Source organism: Ambystoma mexicanum, chromosome 6q (assembly GCF_040938575.1).
Source record: "Ambystoma mexicanum isolate Mex_15411 chromosome 6q, UKY_AmexF1_1, whole genome shotgun sequence".
NCBI lineage: Eukaryota > Metazoa > Chordata > Amphibia > Caudata > Ambystomatidae > Ambystoma > Ambystoma mexicanum.
Window position 1 is genome coordinate 1,567,841,128 of NC_090937.1, and position 27,885 is coordinate 1,567,869,012.

Consider the following 27,885-nt stretch of genomic DNA (forward strand, 5'->3'; position numbering starts at 1 on the left):
TGTGGGGCTCGAAGGTGGGAGCTAGTGTGCGGTTGGTGAGCCGTGGGGGCTGAATGAGGACTGGGAGGGAGCGCAAGGTTCTATGAATATGGACTGGTGTGAGAGGTGGATGCTTGCGAGATGGGGTTGCCATCTAGATGAGACAGACTTACTAGGTGGAATTAGACTCCGTACATGTTCAGTGCGCTAACTGGATTTGGGATGTAGTAATGGCGTGGAATAGAATACAATATCTCTTGGGCACAATGTCAATCTTAAGAGGCAGAGTACAACACAGTAAACATTCGGGGCACTATCTAGAGTTGAAAGTCTTGGGAGGTAGAGTACAGCACGGTAATCATAATGATCAGCAAGATTTGAGAGTCCTATATTGTGAGAGGTCTACGCCTATCTGATCAAATGACTACAATACGAACACAGCTAGATTTAACAGTGTAAGGTCGAGATAGGCAGCAGAAATAGTTTGTTATAGATCAGATTAATAAGTGGCTATGCTCTACTCCCACCTAGACCACTCCTACCATGCAGTTCCTGGTTGTTGGTTGACTCCCATGATTGGCACCAGTAATATTGGCACTGACAATGCCACAACCCACCTGCAGAACAGCAAGTCCAGTGCTAAAGACACTATGATTAAAGGTGCCCTCATCAACACCAGATCCCTCCTTGCTCATGCACTAGATATTGCCGATTTTATTATAACTGAAGACTTTCTGCTTCACCATTACGGAAACGTGGTTAAACGCAGCAGCTGGTCCATAACTGTCCCTCGCTGTTAGAGATAACTAAGCCATCATTCGATGTGATGGGAATACCAACCATTCTAAAGTTGATTGCATTGCCTTCATTTTTAAGAGCTCTCTTGAACCTTGAACTATCCATAATCTGCAGATCCCCTCTGCTGAATTATTATCCATCAAACTGCTTTCATCACCAAATCCAACTGCCACAGTGCACCTTATTTATTGACCACCAGGACCCATTTCCACCTTCTCAGATGACATGTCAGCACTCCTCGCAGCTAATACAAAGCCTAACTCTAAAAGCATAATACTTGGAGATTTCAATCTTGGCTTCCAAGACCCAAACGACATCAAAGCCCTTGATTTAGCCAATACACTTTCAGATCTCGAGTTTACTCGCCACATCCAGAAGCCTATTCGCATCAAAGAGAGAACCCTTGATTGGCTCGCGGATCTGAATTGCTCGCTCAAACTGTTGTCAGTTTCACCATGTAAATGGTCTGATTATCACAAAATGACCTTCTCAATCAAATCTACACCACATAGCCCTAAACTAAATATTGCTCGCTCCATCCATTCCCTGAAAGAATGACATAACGAAGTAGAAACTTCCCCCTATGATCCTTCCCCTTCCCAACACATCTTCTTACACTGACCCGACAGCTCTAGTGGATATATAAAAGCGCCAAAAACTAAAGCTCCATTAAAACTGCCCAAAACCACGCCCTACCTTAATTTGTGGTTCACACCACATCTAAGTGACCTTAGCAAAGCAAAAAGAAATGCAGAGGCGCACTGGAAAAGCCTCCCCTCAGAAGCCAATAAAAGTATTGAATACTGCCTCCAACTACAAAAAAAGCTATATTTCTAGCAAAAATACACCTATAATGGATTTTACAAGCTGAATCTAACACAAAAGAGCTTTTCAAGATCCTTAAAGAACTTGAGGCTCGCATAGTCCCATTAGGCAAGTGCATCACTGACACCTCTTGGAGCACTAACATCCAAAAGGCTCTCCTTGATAAAATATCCTTGCTGCAAACTAAAATAAACACTAAAAAAATGCATATTACACTCAGATCCAGAATCTAAATCCTCCACCCACAATAGCACTCATTCAAACCATTCAGATTCTCACCCCTGTCCACATGGGAAGTTGAAAACATTAAGACGCTTAAGCCTTCCAATTGCCAACGTGACTTATGCAGTGCACCTGTCATTAAGGCGGCTGCGCACAACCTTTCCCCTTTCATTACCGCCTTCATTAATGCATCCTTTGAATCAGGGTCTGTCTCTGATAACCTTCAGGATGCATGGATCATCCCCTTAATTAAAAAAACCTAACCTCGACCCGAGTAACCAGTCTAACTACAGAAACTTTACAACGGTGCCCTTTCTATTAAAAATCCTGCATCATGCAGCCTACTTACAAATCCAGGACTACTTAGAAACGAACAAATTCCTAGGCCTTCGGGCTTCCGTACTAGACACGGTACTGACATAATAACGCAAATTGAAGACATAAAACAAGGGCAAAATAGCCCTTTTACTACTTTACCTATCAGCAGCTTTTGACTTGGTCAACCACCAAATTCTCTGCCACGAACTGAAAACAGTGGACCCGTTCTCAGATGAAGCTACCTCTAGGATCAGATTCTTCTTGGCAAACTGAACTATGAGGGTCTTCTCACCCTCCGCTTCTGTTGAACCGTCACCTGTCCCTTGTGAGGTCCCGCAAGGGTCATGTCTCCCAACCCTATGTGTTTACGAAACCACTCTGACATTCTTGACTATCTGTGTCACCTGCACAAATTATGCAGACGACACTCAGATACTCATCCCTATCACTGGTGACTACTCAACCGACACAAGCGCTTAATGAAGTCTACAGTCATTCAGACGCTTCATGGGCTCTGCCTTAATGATGAAAATACCAAGTTGCTTATCGGCTCACAATTCAGACTTAACAAATTGTATACTGCATTCAAATCCTTAATTATTGATGGAAACGCCATCCAGGTCTCTAATGATACTAAAACAATAGGTATCTACCTTGACTCCACACTGTCGCTCACAAGACAAACTAATGTTGTGGTAGCAGCATCAGCCTATACTTGCAAAATTATTACTGCGTGCAGACCTTTTCTCACTGTACCCAATTGCATCTTCCTTGCCAGAATCCTCGTTATGGCCAAAATTGATTAATGTAATGCCTCTACTTAGGACTAGCCAAAGTAACATCAACAAGGTACAAGTAACCCAGAATGCCATCAGAGCTGCGCTTAACATTCAGAGGAAACTACACATATCGGACACAAGACAAAACCTTCACTGGCTATCTTTTGAGCACAGGATATCCCTTAAAACCCTTCCATTGACTCAAGGCCCAGGCGAACATCGCCCTGCTATTCCTACTGCCCACACCTCCACCAGACCCCTGAGATCTGCACAAACACATTCTCCAACTATTCCCTGCTTTAGAAAGCTGGTGGATCCAGCTGGTCTGTTCTGGCTGTTAAACTGTGGAATACGCTACCCACTACACTTAGATCTGAACCCTCTTATCAGCAATTCAAGAGTAAAACCAAATTCTGGCTACAGGAGCTTGACCTAGCTTCTTCACATACATAATGTATAATCCTCTCATACTCATGTATGCAGGATCTATCTCCTTCACCTCTCTCCTTGCTGTAACTACACCTGTAAATTATGCACCTTGTTGTAGCCTATGTACCTGCTAATACTGTGTATGTACCTGTTGAACATTGTATGTATCCTCTATGGAACGTATGCAAACCTTAGGAAATGCTCCCAGATGCCCCAGGGACAGGTGCACAATACAAATAATACAAATGTCTATACTGTATTTCTATGATTCACAAGTCCGTTATTAGCAATAATATGATAGAACTGTCATTACTGTCAAAAGCTACAACATGTAACTGCAACTACAAACTAAGCAGTGGCCTTTGAAAAGTATTCTAAAGTATAACCAACTAAATGTTTTGGTTTATTGTGCTAAGTATTTTAAAGTCAATCTTGTAATTTAAATTACATTTATATTATTGTAATTGGTTATTTATAACGTGCTGAATACCCAGAGGTTGCTAAGCGCGGACCCGGGAAACAAACCTGTGTTGCTCTGTATCGTCTTGATTCCAAGGCGAGCATGCTGCCCCTGAGACGGAGAGTGTACGTTTCTTTGTGCATTACTAACTAGGTTCAGTGTAACAGCTCACATCTTCGTCTTTTGGTAAGCTTGACTGCTCTGCCACTCTACCAAGGTGTCAGCAGTTATACAGACTGATTCTAAGAGTTTGTGGGGTTACTACAAACCATTGGGATAGCTTACGAAAGTCTTACCTCAAGCAAGACTTTAGGAAATCTCCCCAACAACTGGAATAAACATTACTGAAGGGGAAGTAAATTGTTCAGTTTGTAGAATTACTCCAGAGCTGCCAATCAATGGTATTCTGTATTGCATGTGTTTTTTTCTTGCACACTGTTTTTGAGATACAAAGAACTGCAATTGACCATGATTTTCTTTTACAGGATGTGGACTACGGTGTTATACTTGTTACTAACTTTCCTGAGAAGGATTATACTGCAGAAGAAATTGCTAACCTGGCAAAGCCGTTTGGTGGTGTGAAGGATGTTATTTTATTATCATCTCACAAACAGGTATTTTATATTTATATACAACTTGCACATGACCCACCCAATTTGAAGATACCTGATGGTTTGTATACCTAGTTCTTTACATGTCAAGTGCTGAGCAAAGAAAAACTAAAAACCAGCTATGTTAAAAAGTATCTTACTCAGATACCTCACTGTCCCACGGGGTGTAAATGTAGCCGAGCAGCCAAGGCTACTCTGATGTTGGGTAAAATGCTTTTGCAGCTCGCTCCCCATTGATATCAATCGCAACTCCAGCGTGTTGCTATGATTTTAAATCCTGTCCTTGCTGTTGGGACATTTTATCTAAAGTCCACCCAAAGGACCTTGTAGAACAATCTAGGCATTGCAGAGCTCCAACGTCTAGTGTAAGTCTGTACCACTCAAGCTAATGGGGGTGTAGCAGAGTAGCCAGGCTTATTTTAAGAGGGAGAGCGGGTTGTAGGGAGGTACAAAGAATTTGTAGTGTAAGGTCCAAAGAAACTTATGTAAAAAAATGGTTTTATTTATATTTGTGAAGTTTGTGGATCTGCTTAGATCACATGCTATGCATAGGCCAACATCTCGGGGTAACCGCAGAGTATTACGTTTTCGAAACTCACGCTGACTGGGTGTGTCAGTAATACTATCCGTAGTGAGACGTCCACTGTATTCATGGTCCTACACGAGTCGAGGTCCCTCAGATTGTTTTTTTCCGCTGTTAGGGAGAATTCTCAAATGTGCGAATTCCCTCCACCTTGGAGATCCCCAGCAACTTTGCTGGATTTTGAGGACTTGATTTTATTTTACCTGGAGTGTGACCCTTTGTCCCCACTCATGTATTTTGATTGTGTGTTTTACTCTTGTGTTCTTTGATTATGAAGTTTTAGGTTTAACTCCATAGGAATATTTTCATGTGTTACACAGCACCCTCCGTGCAGTGACACATGGAAGTCTTTTTACCTTCTCTGGGATAAACTATTGTTTCCCAGAGAATGTAAGGTTAAATTGACTAGTAAATTCTTTTAAAATTCCTAGACCCAGCACACACTATCTTCCTATAGAGTGCTGGAGGGGTTACCTAGTATCCCCTGTGTCTAGAAACTCATGTAGCAGTCAACTACTAGCCTTTTCTATCGAAATGGCTGGTGGTAGTGGTTTTACAATGAACTACCATGCCCGAAACTCCCTGTGCTTAGTCTCCGAGGAGACCCAAATGCACTCTAGCGTGATTGGCAGGCAGGATGTCCGGCAAGGACACCCTGCTGAGTGAGTGGCAGCTAGGCTGGAATGAAAGGGAAAAAACTGTTATAAAAGGCGAGTACCTTGGACTGGAAAGCAGAGTCGACCACTAGAACGAAGGAACCAAGAGCAGCTTGAAGAGGACAGCTGCTGCAACTCCTGGACCGTTGGTTTGCCCGGTGAAGCCCTGCTGTAGGTCCGAATTGCCAAGTTCATCTCGACAGAGCCCCTTCAAGGATGACTTCTTCCATTGAGTTGGTAGGCCCAATCAACTTGTAAGCCACCTGGATACCATTCTCTTTGCTGGTAAAGATTAACCAAGGGGAAGGACACCAGCTTGTGTGCTTGATGACTGAAGTGACTCCATTTTGTTTTCCGACGATCCTGTGCAGTGCATGAGTTCCCCCGACGTCCTCCCTCTTGTGTGCATGACTGAGGCTCCGCAACAGTGAGATCTGCAGCATCTGCCAGGAACCAACGTCTTCTGCTGCATCTTGTTCTTAATATTAAGGTACTGTCAACTAGGGGTGTCACGGTATTAGTTTTATGACGGTACGATAACCTTCTTGCAAAATGACAGTATATCATGGTTATCGCGGTATAGCAGGTGGAGTTAACCAATCTTAGCAAATATTTTCTAAAAGGTCATAAATTGTCAGATTTATCACAAACAAAACCAGGCACACAGAGCCCGAATTGGGCTTTTCAACATACTTTTCACTGAAATGCCACCCCTTGCTTCCACCAAACACATGTTTGGAGAGGAGGAGGGGGAGAGCCCTGCTGCGACTGGCAAAGCAAACTGAATAGCTTTTCTTAAGTGGTCATTTAGGCTTTTAGCTCCCCCACTGGCTACTGGTGAAGATTAACGTGTTGTCATATGTATAACATGCATGCCCCAGATCAATGGAGGCTGATGGTAGTAGTATAAGCTTGTGCGCATACTCACACACGCTCTCTTTACGTTACAGCCTTTAGTTTATTGTGGGCCAAAAGGTGTTCAGTAACCAAGGACATGTCACCCTTTGGTATGGCAGCAGGGAATACCCATAGAGATGAGTGAATTTCGCAGTATGACTTATTATATGTTAATTCAATGATAGAACCAGGGACATCCCCCATTGTCATATGTTTAGCAAACATTATACATTATACATATATAAACCCCAAAGCCGCCAACCCAAAGTCAACCCTTTTCCTTCTTGGCACTGTATTTATTCTTCCTATTGCTAACGTATTGATTTTGTGTCAGGCACGTGTAGTTTATGCAATGGCATTAAAAACTGCTCCAACTGAAACTAATTGGCAGATGGCACATCCAACAGTGCAAGACCAAGACTGTGCAGCACTTGCTAACTGCAGCTTTCCAAATCAGATTGAAAAGCACACTTAACGGTATACACGGTATACCTGTATTAACAATGTGACGGTTATTATTGTTCAATTGAGTAGTTCACGGTATCTTAACGGTATACCGTTATACCTTTACATCCCTAGTGTCAACCCGATTGAGGGAACTTACCTCTCGCGGTGAAAGTTCGCAGAACTTTCCAAAATTGCAGGTCTAATAGGCTTGTGACCCAACATGTTTCTTTTTCGTACAAACTACTTCTGAGCACATTGGCAAAGAATTAACGTTTATTTCAATAACTGCTCTTTCCTATCCAAGACACTAGTCCATTGACATTAGCCTAGACCGACTGAACTGAATCGAGTCCTCTAGTGAACTAAAACTATTTGCACTGCCTAAGAGTATTTGTGATCTATTCTGCCTACCTGTGCCTTTTTACTCATTGAAAGTAACTGAAATGCCATTTTGCTCCTATTTCAGGGGAGCCTAATTTGTTCTGAAACTTATTGGTTGGGTATTGAAGTGTGTGTATGATAAATTGCCTCCTAGTGAAAGTCTTGCAAATGATTGATTAATAAATGAATAAGTGTTTTACAAAGAAACCTTGAGTGGAAGTGTCTACTTGAACCACTGCGATTGTAAGTCCTTTGTGTAACCCCTTTTACTGCTTACATTCCCTCTTGAGATCAGCCTGGAAGCTCAGCTCGTTACCACAAACTGTGTAGTACAGACCTATACCAAAGGATGGTTTTGCTTACACCTGTAGTCCTAATTGTATGTGGTGGTCCAAGAGGGTACTGCATGTAATTCATGACGAACAGCCCCTGCTCTGGCGGTGGTTCCAGCAGCATGCCTCTCCCAGCTCCAAGTAGGCTGAGCGGGCTTCTAAGACCTTTGAGGAAGGCTAAGCGCCACAAGTCTTTCACCAGGAGAGCGGTTGCGGCGGGCTCCCCGGCTGCCAGTGCGTTAGTCTCCAGCCTCTTGCACCAGTCAGCCCCCATTATCTTCAGCCAAAAGGAAATCTGATCACTTGGTCAATGAGAGGCCCAAGTCTGCCATACCGGAGAAGACCAAGGTGGATCGGGGTTTGCACGATCCCCCTAAGGAAAAGGCTAAGCAAGACGAGGTTCCGGCCCAGGTCCACCCGGCGAAGGCCCAGTCTTCCATCAAGGGGGTGGCTGCGTCTCTGGCAAAGGCCGCCGAGGTGGGTCTGCAGGACGCAACTCACGATGGCGAGAGTGTGCCTTCCTCCCAGGAGGGATATGGTTTTCTAGCCCATAGAGAACTCCGGAGAAGATGCCCGTCGGCTCCCCTGAGACCTTCGTCTCTGGAGGTGATGAAAGGGGGGTGAGGTGTGGTGGCCCTCCAGGGTTCGGATCTCCTCTGAAGAGGAGCTGACTGGCCTGCAACCTGTTCAGGAGGAGCTGAACGTAGGGGGGACAGGCCCTACAACGAGCATGCCGACGGCGAGGACACAGTTGAGTATCATCAGGGCGACGACTGCCTGGGTGCAGAGCCGGTGCCCCAGCGGCCTATCCTGCAGCCACCTCAGCTGCCAACCCCACCTCGGCTTCCTCCCTAGAGACCTTTCGGTGGTCATCCTCTCAGCCCTGCACACGCTGGCCTCCAAGATACTGACAAGGATGCCGATCGTTCGGCAGCCCTGCCCGAAACCTGGGCAACGGGGGAGCCTCCAAGAAGTGAAGAGTTCAACCGCCACCTGATTGCCCCCCTTTTTCCCCCCCCTTTGCCCTCATCTTCACTCTCTCCCCCTCTGAGGGAGGGGATGGATGAAGACACAGCGATTGTTGGGCAGAATCCTGTGCAGTTCCCTTAGGGAGGACTACAGAAGATTAAGACTACAGATATATGCAATAAATCCCCTTTGGTGTCAGTCTGTACCACAAAGATTTAGTTGGTAGCTGTGGCTAAGCAGTCAGATTTATCTCGAGGGAGATGAGCATTATTCAGGGTTTACACAATAGGACTACAATACTATGGCACAAGGAAACATTGACCAAAGCTTTGTATTAAAAAGAATATTTCTGATGTTAATCTGCTTAGAATCACATGCTGTGCATAGTCTGACAGTGGTCACTGCGGAGTATTGCATTTTGTTTTTCGTAGTCGAAAAGTGGATGTCGACAAGGCGTGTCTAACACTATCCCTATAGTGACGTGCAGTGTACCCACAATCCCTCACGCGTCGAGGTCCCTCAGATTTTTTTTCTTCCCAGCTATTGGTCGCCTATACGCGGAGCTCCTCGAGAGACATTGCAAAAAACTTTATTCGACCTTTGGTTGCCCTTAACTTATTACTTGCATCCCTCCTTCGGCGTTGTAGCTGCAAAGCTGTTCACCGCCGATCAAGATCTCCGACGGCGGTGCCTTCGGAGGAGGTTGTTCGCCGAACACGTGGCCTGGCCTAGACGGCCAAATACAGTAGGGAGAGTGGGGTCGTGGGACATTTATTTCTCTTTGAGAATGCCTTTCCCTTTCCCCTCCCTTTCCTTCGGGGTGGTTGTCACATGCAATCTGTTCCTCAGCTATGGAGAGGACACCATTTAGGTTTTGTCCGCATTGCAAAGGCAAATTTACCTGGAAAGACTAGCATAAACAGTGTAACCGTTGCTTGCCCCTCGACCACAAAGGATGGCTGTGTGGCCTGTCAGCTCCTTAAGCCGAAGACTTAGAAAGACCGTAGGGTCAAGAGGTGGGCTGCCTATGCCATGTCTAGGTCTGATTCATCACCCGTCGCCGAAAGTGACGAGGAATGTGATAGCCCGACGTCCGTTTCGGAAGTCGTAGACCTCTCTAAGGAGCGTTCACGCTCCTCGTCCGCCCCCGGCCCCGACAATCTCGGCTCACGCCCTGCTTATGGGGATGAACACCCCGGCGACAAGGATGCACACAGAAAACACTTCCATAAACACACAACCCACAGCTCTTCCTCGTCGAAGACGAAGAGAGCATTAGCGCCAATAGAGACGCAGGTCCTACAGGCGGCCTCCTCAGACCGTAAGAGTCTGAAGCCCCCCTCGCAACTGCAAACGCGACCCCAGATAAGGGCGCTATCACTAAACCACCAGACACGCACCGGCAGAGCGCCCGTCGGCGTAGAGCAAGCGACGCCTGTAACGTCCTCGACAGTTTAGTTGTCAAGAGCCTGGTGCAGATTATTTCCACCGATAGCGAGAGACGGACGGCGAAAGAGGAGTCGGTTACTGCTCCTAAGGCGAGGGGAACCTCTCTTCGACGTTCTGGGAAAGGTCGAAGCGTTTTCTAACGGAAGGCCCTCCCTTTTCTCCCCCTGACCGCTCCGGGGTACCTCAAGAAACCCTAGAGAGACTAAAGTTCTGTATGGACAAAATGGAGAGATTTATGGAGACTCAGAACCTTCCAACACCCAAGAGATCAATAGAGGGACCTCAGGAGGATCCCAGGGCCAAGTACCCCAGGCTGTTTGATTCCCCCCCCACCCCCAAGAGGATGAAGATTTATATAACCTCACTGGAGAAGACCCCCACTTTCAGGAGGATGACGAATTCTTAGGCAATGAAGGGGAACAAAACCTAGGAGGAAGGTTTTGAAGACAACCCGGATATGGGTGTTGGGGGGGGGGGTCGCGGGGGGCTTCGGAGAAGACCCAGAAGAAGGCGCCTCACAGCCCTGGCAGTCCCCATCAGTGTTTTCACATCCTGAAGCCATAAACCTGTCCCCACCCAAAGACTCAACTATTAGGAATACATCTCCTATATATCAACCTACCTTTAATGCACTCTTACGCAAGCCAGCAGCGCACTTCGAGATGGAAACCGGGGAAACTTCTCCTGACATAGACTTTGTAGAAAAGATTAAGGAGAAACCCCCTGTCAGCCAAACCATTCCCCTCCTCAGTAAAGAGACAAATTATTCCTTCACTATCCACTCCCGCGTTGATCAGAGGGGTCCGAGGATAGAAAAATGTAGTCCTTCTCCATCGGACCCGTTATACATCAGGGGCCACTCTGTACCAGACTCCTTAGTGGTGGCAAATACAAGGAAGAGAGCAGGGGTCCCGCTGTCAACTAGCGAGGCACCACCAGATAAAGAGGGTACAAAATTGTATGCCCTAGGAAAGAGGATTACAGCCTCAGCTGCCTTTTCCGCAAGAATTGCCAACAACTACTCTTTGCTGGCAAGATACGCTGATGCACAATGGAGCAAACTACGTAAGGACATTGAGGAGGTACTGTAACCCCTACTTCTGATGTTTGTTAATCTGCTTAGAATCACATGCTGTGCATAGGTCCGACATCCAGTGGTCACTGCGGAGTATTGCATTTTGTTTTTCGTAGTCGAAAAGGGGACGTCGACAAGGCGTGTCTGTAACACTATCCCTATAGTGACGTGCGTTGTACCCACAATCCCTCACGCGTCGAGGTCCCTCAGATTGTTTTTTTCCGCCCAGTTTCTGGTCGCCTTTCGCGGAGCTCCTAGAGAGACATTGCTATACTTACCACGGACCTCGGTCCTTTTGTCATAACTTAATATACTGGTAACGATCCCTCCCCCTCGACGTTAGCTGCGAAGCTGTTTCTCCGCCGAACTATTTTCGACGGAGAGGAAGAGCGGAGGAGATCCTTCGGCGCTGCCGAACACGTGGCCTGGCCTCGACGGCCAACTTACAGTAGGGAGAGTGGGGGTTAGAACTTTGTCTCTTCTCTTTGAGAATGTCTTTCTTTCTCCCTTTTCTTTCCCTTGGGGTTGTTATCGCCAGCTATTATTGCCTCCGCTATGGAGAGGACACCATTTAAGTTTTGCCCACGCTGCAGGGGCAAATATACTTGGAAAGATAAGCACAAGCTCTGTAATCGTTGCTTACCCCTCGATCACATAGAGAACAGCTGCGCAGCCTGCAAGCTCTTAAAACCCAGGACTCTTAAAGAACGTAGGGTTAAGAGGTGGGCAGACTACGCGATGTCGAAGTCAGTTTCCTCACCCGCTGCCGCTGTTACTGAAAGTGACGAGGAGTGCGATAACTCGACGTCCGTTACGGAAGTCATGAACCCCCAGAAGGAGCGCTCACGCTCCTCGTCGTCCGTCCCCGGCCCCGACGGGCTCGGCTCACGCCCTGCTTATGGGGATGAACACCCCGGCGACAAGGACGCACACAAACCCCATAAGGCTAAACACACTACCCACGGCTCTTCTTCGTCGAGAACGAAGGATCCATCAGCGCCGAAGGGGACGCAGGGCACTCCGGCGTCTACCGCAGACCGTAAAGGTCACAAGCCCCACCCGCAAACGCAGCCGCGACCAGCGATTGGGCTTCCATCTAACACGGGCGCTACCCCAAAAACATCCGACGCAACGCTCCATAGAGCGACCGTCGAGGTACAACGCGCAACGCACACAACGTCGACACCAAAGCCCTCGACGGACAAAATCGTGGCCGAGAGCCTAGCGAGAATTGTCGCCGAAGACGAACGTACGCGGACGACGAAACAAACGTCGAATACCGCGTCGAAAAAACACAAAAGTAGCCAGGAACTGCCCCTTTCTCCAAAGGACGCTTCCGAACTACCTGAAGGCTTTTCAGAAGGAGACGGGAACCTCTCGTCGACGCTGTGGGAGCGTTCGAAACGATTCGAAGGCGAAAACACTAATTTTCCCCCTCTAGACTATTCAGGGGTACCCCATGAGACCCTTGAAAGACTCCATTCTTGCATGGAGAAAATGGAAAGGTTTCTAGGAAACCAAGACCCACCCACTCACAAAAGACAAAGAGAATGGCCACAGGATGACCCTAGAGTCAAGATTCCTAGGCTGGTTGACCTCACTGAGGAGGAGCAATACCTCCAAGAAGATGAGGAGTGTTTGGGTGGAGAAGAAGAGGTAGAACTTGAGGAAGAGGGCTTCGAAGAAGATCCTTACACCACTCCTACAGGGTTTGAAGAGGATACAGCTACCTCGCAGCCCTGGCATTCACCGTCAGTGCAGCCTTGGCAATCCCCATCAGTACATTCAGACCCTGATGCCTTTCTCCCTTCTCCTCTCAAGGATTCACATGGGAACTCCTCTCCCATAGATGACCAACCTTCCCTCAATGCACTATTGCGCAAGGCAGCAGCGCATTTTGAGATTGATACAGGGGAAACTCTTCCAGACATCGACTTTGTAGAAAAAGTCATCAAAGAAAAAGCCCCTGTTAGCCAATCTATTCCTCTCCTGGCTTCTATTAAAAGAAGAATTTCTCCTTCCCTTACTAACCCAGCTCTAGTAAGAGGGGTCAACCCTAGAATAGAAAAGCTCTTCAGCCCTTCATCCTCTGACCCTTTATACATCAGAGGACACTCTATTCCGGACTCCCTTGTGGTTACCAACACAAGAAAAAGAGCAGGGGTGCCACTATCCACTAGTGAAGCACCTCCAGACAAAGAAGGCAAAAAACTCTACGCACTGGGGAAGAGAATCACGACCTCCGCCGCCTTCTCCACTAGAATTGCTAATAACAACTCACTTTTAGCTAGCTACGCAGATGCACAGTGGAACAAGCTGCGCAGCGAAGCAGAGGAAGCACCTGAACCTCTGCGTTCTCGCCTGCTAGCTATAATATCAGAGGGCACACTGGTAAACCAGGGCATCGTTAAAAACTCCCTAGATGCCGCTGAGACGGCTGGCCGCTCCCTAGTGCAGGGAATACTTCTCAAGCGCCACGTTTGGCTACGCAATTCAGGTTTTAAGCCCGAAACCCAAGCCTCCCTCATAAATAAACCCATTGAACAGACGCATCTGTTTGGGAAAGCAGTAGATGAGGCCCTAGAACATGCTAAAAAAGAGTTTGATACCATCAAAACTCTTGATCAAATTTCTAGGCCCCCTAACAGGCGAGGCTATGGTAATAAACGCTCCTTTCGTGGCCAAAGACAGCAGCAGAACCAACAACAACAATATTACTCTGGCTCCAACTGGCCCACCAACCAGGGTAACACCCAGTTCAGTCAAAGAGGCCAACGCCGTGGCAAAGGAAGAGGTCGTGGCTCCAGCCCCAGAGGTTCCACGCCCAATACCAGCAAATGACCCGAAAATTCGGGTCCCCTCCCATGCATCACCGGTCGGGGGCCGGCTAACATCGTTCCTTTCAGCATGGGAGGGAATCACGTCAGACCGTTGGGTATTATCCACCATAGCCCACGGATACTGCATCGAGTTCAACGGTTCCCCGAAGTACAAACCCCCACGGAACCGGCGCATGACACCGCAACACCTCTCCATTCTTCTTCAAGAAGTGGAAGAACTACTGAAGAAAGAAGCTATAGAGCCCGTCCCCCTATCACAGGTAACAGAAGGTATTTATTCAGTGTACTTCCTTGTACCCAAAAAGGACTTAACCATGCGCCCTGTATTAGATCTGCGCCCAGCGAACATATTTGTCAAACCCCAAAAGTTTCGTATGGTGACCTTACAGGAGGTAATCCCACTGTTATCACAAGGGGATTACATGACAACACTGGACATGAAAGATGCATACTTTCATATTTTAATGTTGACATCGCACAGAAAATACCTCAGGTTCAAAATAGAGGACAAACACTACCAGTTCAGAGTACTACCCTTCGGGATAGCATCTGCACCAAGGGTATTCACGAAAGTACTGGCAGTGGCAGCGGCCCACCTGCGCAGATTATCCATCCCGGTATACCCTTACCTCGACGACTGGCTCATAACAGGGGATTCTTACGAAACATGCTTCTCCAATACCCAAAAGACCGTAGACCTTTTGTCCCAACTGGGCTTCTCCATCAACGAAAAGAAGTCCAGCTTAGACCCCAGCCAAACCAAACAATTCCTAGGGGCTCTAATTCGAACAAGGGACGGCCTCGTATTCCCCTCCAACGAGAGGGTCCAAAACATGCTGTTTCAAATTCCCCATTATGTAGCAGGCCGAGAGGTGACGGTACGCAAAGCAATGCGCTTGCTAGGGATGATGGCGTCATGTATTTATTTGGTACCTCACGCGCGCCTGCGCATGCGCCCAATGCAAGAGTGGCTCTACAGCCAGTGGTGTCAGGCCAGCGGACAATGGGACGATCTAGTGGTGGTCTCGCAGGCCTTGGTTCTCTCGCTACGGTGGTGGACAAAAGAAAACCTGTTATTAGGGAAAACTTTTGCCACACCCGCAGTGGAAGCCACTCTAACCACAGACGCATCCCTTACAGGATGGGGGGCTCACCTATCCCATCAAACGGCACACGGAGTGTGGACTCCGAGTTTAGCATCCAAGCATATAAACCTGCTGGAACTACTAGCGGTGTTCAAAGCACTGAAAGCCTTTCAGGAACACTTACAAGGAAAGACAGTGATGGTCCTCACAGACAGCACCACAGCCATGTACTACCTCAACAAGCAAGGGGGCACTCACTCTCCAGGACTGTCCAAGCTGTCCCAGAATATATGGAAGTGGGCTCTCAAACACAACATGTTCCTACTAGCACAACATGTACCAGGGGAACTCAATCTGCTAGCAGACAAACTCAGCAGAGACTTCCCCCTGCCCGAAGAGTACGAATGGCAATTGCACGAAGACATCGTCTTAGACATCTTCACGCAATGGGGATTCCCGGAAATAGACCTGTTCGCAACCCTGGAGAACTCACAATGCCAAAGTTACGCCTCCAGGTACCCCCAGAACCAGTCCAAGGGGAACGGTCTGTTGATTCAATGGTCAGGGAAATTTGTTTACGCCTTTCCCCCGACTCCCCTTCTCAACAAAGTGGTGCACAAGATGCACCAGGAGCAGGTTACCATGATACTAGTGGCCCCAATGTGGGCACGGCAACCTTGGTTCGCTCACTTGATGGAGATGTCCCTATCTCCCCCAGTGAAACTTCCCTGCCCGTACAACATGCTGTCACAAGACAAGGGCAGGACACTGCATCCATGCCCTCAGACCATGAACTTAGCAGCCTGGCTCCTGAGATCATAGAATTTGGACATTTACAACTCCCACAGAGATGTATGGACATCCTCAGGGAAGCCAGAAAACCTAATACTCGACACTGCTATTCTAGCAAATGGAAAAGATTCGTTATCTGGTGTAGAGGTACTAGCATCAACCCAGTTGACTGCTCTCCTACTGACATTATTCTATACTTGACCCATTTACTGGATTCAGGTTTAGTATTCAATTCCATTAAAGTCCACCTAGCGGCACTTTCTGCATACACCACTTCCCAACTTAAAGTGTCGTGGTGGAAGATACCAGTTATCAAAGCCTTCATGGAGGGGGTAAAAAGGATACACCCTCCGATAGCTAACCCAGCTCCCGGATGGGACTTAAATGTGGTACTTTCCAGACTCATGGGCCCTCCCTTCGAACCCATGCACAAGGCAACTCTTAAAGATATCACCCTTAAGACTGCTTTCCTAATAGCTATCACCTCCATTAGGAGAGTAAGTGAACTACAGGCTCTTTCTGTACTAGACCCCTTTGTAACAGTTCACAAAAATAAAGTGGTTCTACGCACACACCCAAGGTTTGCACCTAAATTCATCTCGAAATTTCATGTAAACCAAACTATAGAACTACCAACGTTCTTTCAAAACCCTTCCAGCTCGGGAGAAAAAAGTCTGCATACACTAGATGTACGCAGAGCTGTCATGTTCTACATGGAAAGAACCAGACCACTGAGAAAGACTAATCAGTTCTTTGTCTCGGTGGCAGCAGGAAGAGAAGGAGATGCGGTCTCAAAATCCACTATATCTAGATGGATTGTTCAATGCATCACTCTCTGTTACACTCTTGCTAAGAGAGAACTACCCTTCAAGCCAAGAGCACATTCCACTCGAGGCACTGGGGCTTCCATAGCATTCATTGCAAATGTTCCCCTTGAGTCCATCTGCAAAGCGGCTACCTGGAGTTCTGTGCACACCTTTACAAAACACTACTGTCTAGATGCACACTCTAGATCTGACTCCCAGGTGGGACAGGCAGTATTAAGACATCTTTTCTCTACTGTTCCTTCTCATAACCCACCGCCAACTCCGGGTACTGCTCGCTAGTCTATGCACAGCATGTGATTCTAAGCAGATTAACAAACATCAGAAGACAATGCATTACTTACCGTAAAAGCATTTCTGATGGTTGTATCTGCTTAGATTCACATGCGCCCACCCTTCCTCCCCGCTCGGATGGAAGGAACATAGACTTCCTTTATATCTCTCTTTTCTGTACTCACTCACGTCTATAAGGCTCCCTCAGGGCAGAAAAATACAAACAGAGGGACCTCGACGCGTGAGGGATTGTGGGTACAACGCACGTCACTATAGGGATAGTGTTACAGACACGCCTTGTCGACGTCCCCTTTTCGACTACGAAAAACAAAATGCAATACTCCGCAGTGACCACTGGATGTCGGACCTATGCACAGCATGTGAATCTAAGCAGATACAACCATCAGAAATGCTTTTACGGTAAGTAATGCATTGTCGTACTCGCCTTCTAGCCACGGTGACTGAAGGGACCTTAGTCAACCAAAGCATCATTAAAAATACTCTGGATGCTGCAGACACGGCTGGGCGTTCCCTAGTCCAAGGAATCCTACTCAAACGCCATGTATGGCTAGGTAATTCAGGCTTTAAACCTGAAACACAAGCATCTCTTAAACCTATAGAAGATGCAAACCTCTTTGGTAAGGCGGTGGATGAGGCACTAGAGACCGCAAAGAAGGAATTTGACCCAATCAAGACACTAGATCAAATTTCAAGGCCTGCCAACAAACGTGGTTATGGCAACAAAGGTTTTTTTCGAGGCCAACGCCAACAGCAGCAGCAATACTCTGCAGGTAACTGGTCCTCTAACCAAGGCACCAGTGGACAATATAACCAAAGAGGACAACGTCGTGGCAAGGGAAGAGGTCAGGGTCCCACCCCTAGAGGTTCCCAAGCCACCAACACCAAATGACTCAGATTCGGGGTCCCCTCCCATGCTTCACCGGTCGGGGGCTGGTTAACATCCTTTCTTCCAGAATGGGAGGGTATAACATCAGACCGCTGGGTACGATCAACCATAGCCTGCGGCTACTGTATAGAATTCAACAGTTCCCCTACGTACAGACCCCCATAGGGACGACGCATGTCGCCAGAACACCTCGCCATCCTTCTTCAAGAAGTGGACCAACTACTAGAAAAAGGAGCTATAGCGGTTGTGCCTCTATCACAGGTAACAGAAGGTATTTATTCAGTGTACTTCCTTGTACCCAAAAAAGACTTAACCAATGCGCCCTGTACTAGATTTGCGCCCAGCGAACAAATTTGTCAAACCTCAAAAGTTTCGTATGGTGACTACAGGAGGTATTCCCCCTGCTTTCACAGGGAGACTACATGACAACACTGGACATAAAAGATGCATACTTTAATATTTTAATGTTGCCAGTGCACAGGAAATACCTCAGGTTCATGATAGAGGGCAAAAACTACCAGTTCAGATTGCTAACCTTCGGCATAGCATCAGCGCCAAGAGTATTCACGAAGGTAGTGGCAGCGGCCCACCTGCGCAGGTTGTCCATCCCAGTATACCCTTACCTCGACGATTGGCTCATAACAGGGGATTCTTACGAAACATGCTTCTCAAATAACCAAAAGACTGTAGACCTTTTGTTTCAACTGGGCTTCTCCATCAACGAGAAGAAGTCCAGCTTAGACCCCAGCCAGATCAAACAATTCCTAGGGGCTCTAATTCGAACAAAGGACGGCCTTGTCTTCCCCTCCAACGAGAGGGTCCAAAACATGCTGTTTCAAATCCCTGTGTGGCCGGTCGAGAGGTGACAGTACGCACAGCAATGCGCTTACTAGGAATGATGGCGTCATGGATTTATTTGGTACCTTGCGCGCCTGCGCCCAATGCAAGAATGTCTAAACAGCCAGTGGTGTCAGGCCAGCGGACAATGGGACGATCTAGTGGTGGTCTCGCAGGCCTTGGTTCTCACTACGGTGGTGGTCGAAGAAAAACCTGGTAATAGGGAAACCATTCTCCACCCCCGTAGTGGAAGCCACTCTAACCACAGACGCATCCCTCACAGGATGGGGGGCTCACCTGTCCTATCAGACTGCTCACGGAGTCTGGATTCCAGCGTAGCATCCAAGCACATAAATTTACTGGAGCTACTAGCTGTTTTCAAGGCACTGAAAGCCTTCCAGGCACACCTACAAGGGAAGACAGTGATGGTCCTCAAGGACAGCACCGCAGCCATGTACTACCTCAACAAGCAGGGGGGCACTCACTCTCCAGGACTGTTCAAGCTGTCCCAGAACATCTGGAAGTGGGCTCTCAAACACATGTTCCTACTGTCCTAACATGTACCAGGGGAAGTCCATCTGCTAGCAGACGAACTCAGCAGAGACTTCCCTGTGCCCTCAGAGTACGAATGGCGGTTACACGAAGACATCGTCTTTGGCGTCTTCACACAATGGGGATTCTCAAATAGATCTGTTCGCAACTCTGGAGAACTCACAATGCCAAGATTACGCCTCCAGGTACCCCAGAACCAATCCAAGGGGCACGGTCTATCGATACCATCAGGGAAATTTGTTTATGCTCCCCTCCCCGACTCCACTGCTCAACAAGATAGTGCACAAGATGCACCAGGAACAAGTTACCATGATACTGGTGGCCCCTATGTGGGCCAGACAACCTTGGTTCGCTCACTTCAGATGGCCCTATCTCCTTCAGTGAAACTTCCCTGCACGTACAACATGCTGTCACAGAACAAGGGCAGGACACTACATCCATGCCCTCAGACCATGAACTTAGCAGCCTGGCTCCTGAGATCGTAGAATTTGGACATTTGCAACTCCTTCAGAGATGCATGGACATTCTCAGGGAGGCTAGAAAGCCTAACACTTGTCACTGTTCTAGCAAATGGAAATGATTTGTCATCTGGTGTAGGGGAAGGAGCATCAACCCAGTTGACTGCTCTCCCACAAATTGTTATGTACCTGACTCACCTACTAGACTCGGGCTTGGTGTTTAACTCTAAGTCCATTTAGCTGCACTTTCCGCATACACCACTTCCCAACTTAGTGTCATGGTGGAAAGTCCCAGTTAGTAAAGCCTTCATGGAAGGAGTGAAGAGGATCCACCCTCCCATAGCGAACCCCGCTCCCGGATGGGACCGAAATGTGATACTAACCAGGCTCATGGGGTCTCCCTTTGAACCCATGCACAAAGCAACACTTAAAGACCTCACTCTTAAGACTGCTTTTCTAATGGCTATCACCTCCATTAGGAGAGTAAGTGAACTACAAGCGCTCTCTGTACTAGACCCCTTTGTTACAGTTCACAAGGATAAGGTGCTTCTACGCACAGATCCTAGGTTTACACCAAAATGTATCTCTAAATTCGTTGTCAACCAGTCAATAGAACTACCAACGTTCTTTCAAAATCCTTCAAACTAAGGTAAGAAGAGCGTGCATACACTGGATGTTCGCAGAGCATTGATGTTTTATATGTAAAGAACTAGACCATTGAAAAGACTAATCAGTTCTTTGTCTCGGTGGCAGCAGGAAGAGGAGATGCAGTTTCGAAATCCACATTTCTAAATGGATTGTACAATGCATCACTCTGTTCTCTCTTGCTAAGAGAGAACTACCCTTCAAGCCAAGAGCACACTCCACTCGAGGCACCAGGGCTTCCATAGCTTTCATTGGAAATGTCCCTCTTGAGTCCATTTGCAAAGCGGCAACCTGGAGTTCTGTTCACACCTTTACAAAACACTGTCTAGATGCCCACTGTCCTTCTCACAACCCACCTCCAACTCTGGGTACTGCTCGCTAGTTTATGCACAGCATGTGATTCTAAGCAGATTAACAAACATCAGAAGACAATGCATTACTTACGGTAAAAGCATCTGATGGTTGTATCTGCTTAGATTCACATGCGCCCACCCTTCCTCCCGGATGGAAGGAACATAGACTTCTATATCTCTTTTCTGTACTCACTCACTTCTAATAGGCTCCCTCAGGGCAGAAAAAATACAGAGGGACCTTGACGCTTGAGGGACTGTGGGTACACTGCACGTCACTATAGGGATAGTGTTACAGACACGCCTTGTCGACCCCTTTTCGACTACGAAAAACAAAATGAAATACTCTGCAGTGACCACTGGATGTCGGACTATGCACAGCATGTGAATCTAAACAGATACAACTATCAAAAATGCTTTTACGGTAAGAAATGCATTGTTATATTTATTTTACACACTTCTAGTTCACCACATCAGTTATTAAAGCAAGTTAAAATCAATCAAGTATACACAACTCCCTGATTAAATTGTAGACAAGTTTGAGCAAGAGTGAAAACTGAGCAAAATGGCAGTGAAAACCAAACACAAATGGCACTCTAACAATTTCTCACGAGGGAGGGAAAGCACAAGTTATACAGGAATAGACTCTTAAACACCCTAGCAACACTTCCCAATAAGATTGTTTACAGGTTTAGGCAAGGAAGTACTTTAGCATGTATAATACTAGGGTGAAAACTGACCAAAATGGCACTTTACAAGTTTAAAAAGAGGGAAGGGTAAAGGTGGTTATAAGAGTTGGGTGCACCGACACATTTCTAGGTGAGAAGCAATCTAGAGAAGGCAGTGGTACAGGGCAAAGTGCCTAGGAGCAAAATGTTCTTGTAGCTGCAGTCAAGTCTTTTTTTTAAACGATTCGAAAAGGCGGTTGCAGACGTGAAAGACAAGGTTCGTTGAAAGGGATGGCCAACCCAGGAGGTAGGTAAAGGATTTCAAACCCCTTTAGCAATACCCCACGAAACCGGAGGCCTGGCTGAACAATGTACCTGAAAAAGTGGAAGCGGCTCCTGCAGTCGCGGTGGTTCCTGGCAGTTCCTGCAGTTCGTGTCGTCCAGCAGAGGAAGAGAGGCTCTCGTCGTGGAGGAAGGCTCCAGTTACTGCACTGCCCAGGGAAGAAGCCAGCCGCGGTGATGCCAAAACTGATTAAAAGGCACGCTCCTTTAAATCGCGGTTGTGGTAGACTGGTGCCTGGCTATCCAGCCTCCGAGTGCAGGGCACTGGCGATTCGACCAAGGCAGGTCCTGGAAGGCGATTGGCAAACTGGTTGGCCCCACCAGCTCAAGGGAAGAAGGCTCTTGAAGATGATCTTCTCTCGTTGTGTGGAGAAAAGTGGTGAGATGCTGTAGCAGGGCTTTACTGGTGGCTCAGTTGTTGCAGATGTCTTTGGCTTCTCTCCTCTTTGGCTTCTCTCCTCTTTGGCTTCTTAGTTCCAGTGGCGACTTCTTGCTCTTCGAGTCCTCGGGACCCTGCTTTTATGCAAAAAGACCCCCATTCATACAGCCTAGCTGTCACTCACACAGTGGAGTGGTCATCTTAGCGGGAGACCCTCCAGCCTATCAGGGCAGAGTGCGACTTGGGTTGCTGAGGCAACCCTGTCCAGAGGGCCTACTCCCCCTCCCACACAATGGGTCCACCCCAGACTCGGTGGCGCCGAAAGGAGGGCTTCTTGGCAGAAGCCCGCCAAAAGGACAAAGGTTCCCCGATCTGGGTTAGGATCTTGGAGAAAGACACAAAGAATTTATATGAAGGTTCTGGCAAATAAAACCTACCGGAGTAAAGTTAAGAAAAATAAACCGGCGTTATGTTAGAGGCTGTCAGTAAATGTGGTAGCCTTGAACAGTGGGAAATTCCCATAGGGAAATATTTGCGGCTGAATATTTGTGGTAGTAACCACTGCCACCGGCCACAAACTTTTGAGGGACTGTACGGTACCCCCTCGAAAATGAACATGAGGAGAAATTAACCCTTGTAAGATGGGTTGTACTGGTTTAGTTCATAAAGATCGACTAGTAAAGTCAATGGGGACTTTACATGCCCTGGGAGACAGTAGTCAGTCCCAGGATATGGAGTCTGTTTGGGGGTCACTGACACCCCTGTGTTAGTGCACGGAGGGTGCTGTGTAACACGTGTATAAAGATGGTTCCTATGAGGTTGAGATAAACCCCATAGACATTAAACACAAAAAATGGGAAAAGTCTCACTCTTAGCAGGAGAAAAAAACAAACCCTTCAAATCCAGAAAAACTTCTGGGGGACTCTATAGGTAAGGAAAATTAGCCATAGAATTAGAATTCTCCCTAACAGCGATGACTGGCACAGACGACGGCAGATTAGGGGACCTGCCGCCTAGGTCTTCACCGCTGTACGAGATGGGATTGTTCCCATCGATGATCGCCAGGGCTTTGGAACTTTTTCAGCTCACCATGGAGGAGGAGGGACTCTTATATCAATGCCGCGAGGCGAAGAGAAAGACCATCCTCTGGGTCCCGCTCCTGGATGACATCTGGGACGAGGAGTTGTCCATGAAGAATCCTAAGGGCCTGGGAAAAAAGATTGCCTCAAAGAAGTACAGTGTGCCGCACTCTGCGCCCAAGTGCTTGCGGGCCCAGCCGTCTCCGGAATCACTGGTGTTAGCGGCGGCCAAGAGATCGTCCTCGGGCAGCTCTTCTTCGGCAGCAGCCACCTCTCCAGACAGCGAGGGAAAGAAGTTGGATGCCACGGGACTGGTCATCGATTCTGCGGCGACTACCATCAAGGTCGCCAACACCATCGTAGCGCGCTACGACTGGGAGTTGTGGTTCAAGATCGCTCCCCTCCTGGACTTCCTCCCTGACAAGAGGTCGGAGGTGCTGTAAATTCTGCAGGACGGGGAGGTGGCGTCAGACCACACCATCACGGTGGCCATGGACATCGCCAACGCGGGGTTCAGCCAAATGGGCAACAGTCGAACAGGTGTTGGACATGCCCTTCGACAATCTGTTTGGGACGGCCGTGGATGAGTCTTTGCAAGCCATGAAGCCAGACACGGAGACCGCTCTGGTTATGGGCACTCTTCAACATTGGAGGCCATCCTTTCGGCCCTCAGGTAAAGGTTTCACTGGGGGCTCCAATTATTACCATCGACTCTCCCGATCTTAGGCCCAGGAAACAAACAGGGGCTGTTCCAAGAACTTCGGAGGACGACGTTGCCGCCAGGGACTCCAGGGCAGCCCTTCGACGTCCAAGTAGGATTGAACCGGCCGTGGCATCGGGAACCCCCACAATGGTGGGAGGCCGGCTGGTGAACTTCATCAGCGTATGGGAGACCCATCTCCACCGACCTTTGGGTGCTGGACGCTCTTGCCCATGGACACACCCTGGAATTTCAACTGAAGTGTCCCTGTATTCCACCGGTGGCCCGTCGGGAGAACCATGTCCTGGAGCTGCTATGGAAAGGCGTGATAGAGCTTGTCCCAAAGAGTTCTCGGAGGGTCTGGAGTGTACTCGGGTACTTCCTTGCAAAAAAAATACCGGCGGCCGTTAGGCTGTTAGGCAAGATTGTATGCAGTACTCTTTAGGAGCACTACAGCAACCCTGACCTCCTGGCAATTGGAACCCAAACTTGGTAGAAGTGTGTTTTACACAGGTTGGTAGTGTGGCTGAGCACCGAGGCTTATCTTGAGTGGTCAATGTGAGCAGTAACGTTGTGACAGTTCCACAGTAGCAGTTATTCAAATAAACACTCAAGGTTTGTTGATAAAACAATTCATGTATTTCACGGTCTGTTGTATAAGCCTAAGCAATATATAACAATTAAAATACACTTCAAAGCACACTTATAGTATCTCTACAACAGATACCCATTGGGGGATGGCACAGACACCCTTCCTACACCCTTCGGTGATTTAAATAGCTAGGACACTGTGGACATTAATTTATCACTGGTACATTTAGGGCAATACTGAGTTTGGTTTAAAGGATAGAATAGGGGAATTAAAAAATGGTTAACAAATACACAAACAGGCAAGTTCTTTTAAAACCTTCCAATGCAGAGTAAATTAACCCTTTGTGGCCAACACTCAAAGTCGGAGGTGAAGAGGAGTCTCTCAGGGAGCCACGGCAGCCAATTTTAATTGCACAATGTCAAGGGGAGCTGAAGATCAGCTTTGCAGGTAGGTAAAAAGTCTTGCACAATGTTTTTAGAAATGTTTGTAGAAAACAGAAAACTTGAAGGGCCACAAGCTGGGAGGCTTGCGAGGGGCAACTCTATAGCAACTCTTCAAGGGTAACCAAGACAGGCCTCAACTGAGAAGCAAGTAAGGCTACAAGAGTTAAGTTCTTAGACTGTATAGTACCTCCGGTTAGAATAAATGTTTCCAGCTGGCTTCTGTTCCTGTACAGCTATGCAGATCCTGTTCCTGAGCCTATCATGGGGACAAGAGGGAGGACGTCTGGGGACTCCTGCTCTGCAATGGGAAGGTCAGCAGCAGCAATAGGCAAACTTCAATTCAGCGGTTCTTCAGTGTTTCAGTTCCTCGCACCCGACAGCAATTCGCAACACCGTGGTTCTCAGATACCACTCCAGACTTGCCGGGCATCTGGGGTCCAGCACTCTGAGGTGGCTCAGGCGTGGTCAGTCCTACATCGGGGAAGTCCAGAGGATCTTCCTGGCACTTGGGTCCCACTTAAAAGCAACACACTCAATCTGGTGTTCCTCCCCGTGGCACTTCGGTTCCAGCAGCAGCGCAGTGGAAGTACAGCAAGCTCAGAGGATGTCCAAACGGGCTTACTTTGGAGTTGATTGGTCCCACCATCTCAATGGGAGTAGTCATTGCAGGGTTTTTTAGTCAAGGCGAATACTAAGCTTCAGCACAGCAGCAGGGCTTCACCATGCAAACCAACGGTTCAGGAGTTGCAGCAGGCATCTCTTCCAAGTTCTTCAGATTCCTTCGTCCAGTGGTCTCTGCCTTCCAAGCCAAAAAGCCTCTCCTTTTATGCAGGTTACTCCCATTCATTCCAGCCTAGCTGTCAGTCACACAGCAGGGTGGCTGTCCTTGCCGAACAGCCAGCCAATCACCGTTGGGTGCATTCCTGTAACCAAGGGGATTAAGCACGGAGTTTCGGGCATCTCCTCGCTTCCTGGAGCCAGTAGCGGGCTTCACTCATGAATCCTGCTAAAGGCAAAATGAACAGAGACCAAACCTGGTTTGGCGCGCAGAGTAAATCTCAAGAAGGACCTTTCCAGCAAGAAATGGCAAAAAAGACGACCGGGGCCATTTTGACGAAATGGGCACCGATGGGTGCTTTACTGCAGCTACGAACGCAGCCCGCGGTAACGACACATCATGGTAGTAAAAAGTAAACCACTGCCACCAGCCATTAATTGTAGAAAAGGTAACATAAAAATGTTATGAGAAACTAGACAAAGGGGATACTAGGTAACCCCTCCAGCACCCTATGGTAAGAGTGTGTGTCCTGGGTCTAGAAAGTTGCACAATGCATGTAAAGTCAATTTCGCCTCACTGCTCTTGGAAACAGTAGTTTCACCAAGAGAAGCTATTTAAACCTTTGGGAAATGTAAGACTTCCCTGTGGCACTGCACTGAAGGTGCTGTGTCACAATGTAAAGACGATGCCTATGGAGTCTGTCAGACTCCAAAGTCAAAAGAAAAACCGAGAAAAATCAAGTTATGAGGGATCAAAAAGTCCTAAAGTCCAACCAAAAGTGCTGGGGGTCTCTAAGGTAGAAGGGGAATTAACACATTTATGAGAATTCTCCCTCACAATTCTATAACCCTTTTCTTTGACGCTCATCTCATCACTGCAACAGTGATATATTAATGTCCACAGTGACCTAGCTATTTAAGTCACCTGAGGTACGGAAGGGTCTGTGCCATTACCCAATGGGTATTTGCTGATTTAGAGAACCTAAGTGCATTTTGGATTGTATTTGTGTTACTTGTATATTGCCCTTCTGAAGAAGGCTTATTCCAACTGACTGTTAAATACATTAATGGTTTAATCAAACCTTGAGTGGAAGTGTTTATTTGGATACTTGTCACTGTGAATCTGTGTAACCCCCCCTACTGCGCACATTGCCCCTCTTTAGAAAAGCCTGGCTGCTCAGGCACACTACCAACCTATGTAGTACAGGCCTATACCAAAGGTTGGGTTCCTATTGCGGGGAGAACAAGGTGGTTGTAGTGCACCCAGAGGGTATTGCATACAATCTTGCCTAACAGTTCTGTAAATAAATCTTAACAATTACTAATGTTAAAGCTATTTATATAGCGCACAATCGCCATCGGAGTTGGTCTCAGGCAGATCTGTAAACTGACTGGAGTGGAGTTGGGTTAGTGGGTGAAGAGGGCGCAGGAAGTGGGAAGATGGTGTCCTGTTGGCAGCTTCAGTACGGTTTTCACCATGCACTGAGCTTAATATAGGGTCAAAGCGAGTTCTCGTGTGCTGTTGCGATATGTTTGTTGTTGCTGTGTGGTGAAGTGCATGCAGTTTGCTGCGAGAGGTAGTTGCGTGGGTTTTTGTTAAGTTACATGCAAAGAGCCCCCGATTGACCACAAAGGTAGTTGCATTTTTCATTGTTTCTTAGATAGGTTTATGGAAGCACAACTGGGTTTCATAGTAAAGATGTCTAATGCATAACATTTATTTATTTAGAAATCACCAACCCCCTCAGACTGCATGTTATGCAGCAAACATTTTCTTCAAGAAATGCTTTGATATTGCACCATTAGTTTGAGCAATTATGATTTTTTTAATTGTTAAAATGGTTGGTGGTTTTTCATTAGTGCTACAAAAATGTTGGCAGAAGTGTGCTGTGCATACTAATTTATTCTGTTTCTTTAAAAGGCTTACTTACAAATGTCGCAATCATCTGCGGAGTCCATGATCAAATTCTACACTGTGTTCCCGATGTCATTAGCTGGAAAACAGCTGTCAATAAAGCTCATTCCGAAGTATAAAAGTGTAAAAGATGTGGTAAGTGTGCTTTTTCTTTTCCACACAATCTTTTAATTGTCATTTTTAAGACTCTCCATAATGTCATTTCTTATGTAATCAT

At 47.3% G+C, this 27,885-nt stretch overlaps 1 protein-coding gene across 2 annotated transcripts in view; it reads left to right on the forward strand.

Moving 5' to 3' along the window:
• Nucleotides 1–27,885, forward strand: part of ZNF638 (zinc finger protein 638) — an 846,814-nt gene that overhangs the window by 391,519 nt on the left and 427,410 nt on the right. For both annotated transcript variants that reach the window (XM_069632287.1, XM_069632288.1), the window contains 2 exons: nucleotides 4,296–4,424; nucleotides 27,675–27,803. In XM_069632287.1, coding sequence (XP_069488388.1) covers nucleotides 4,296–4,424; nucleotides 27,675–27,803 — 258 coding nt within the window. The remainder of the gene's footprint in view (nucleotides 1–4,295; nucleotides 4,425–27,674; nucleotides 27,804–27,885) is intronic.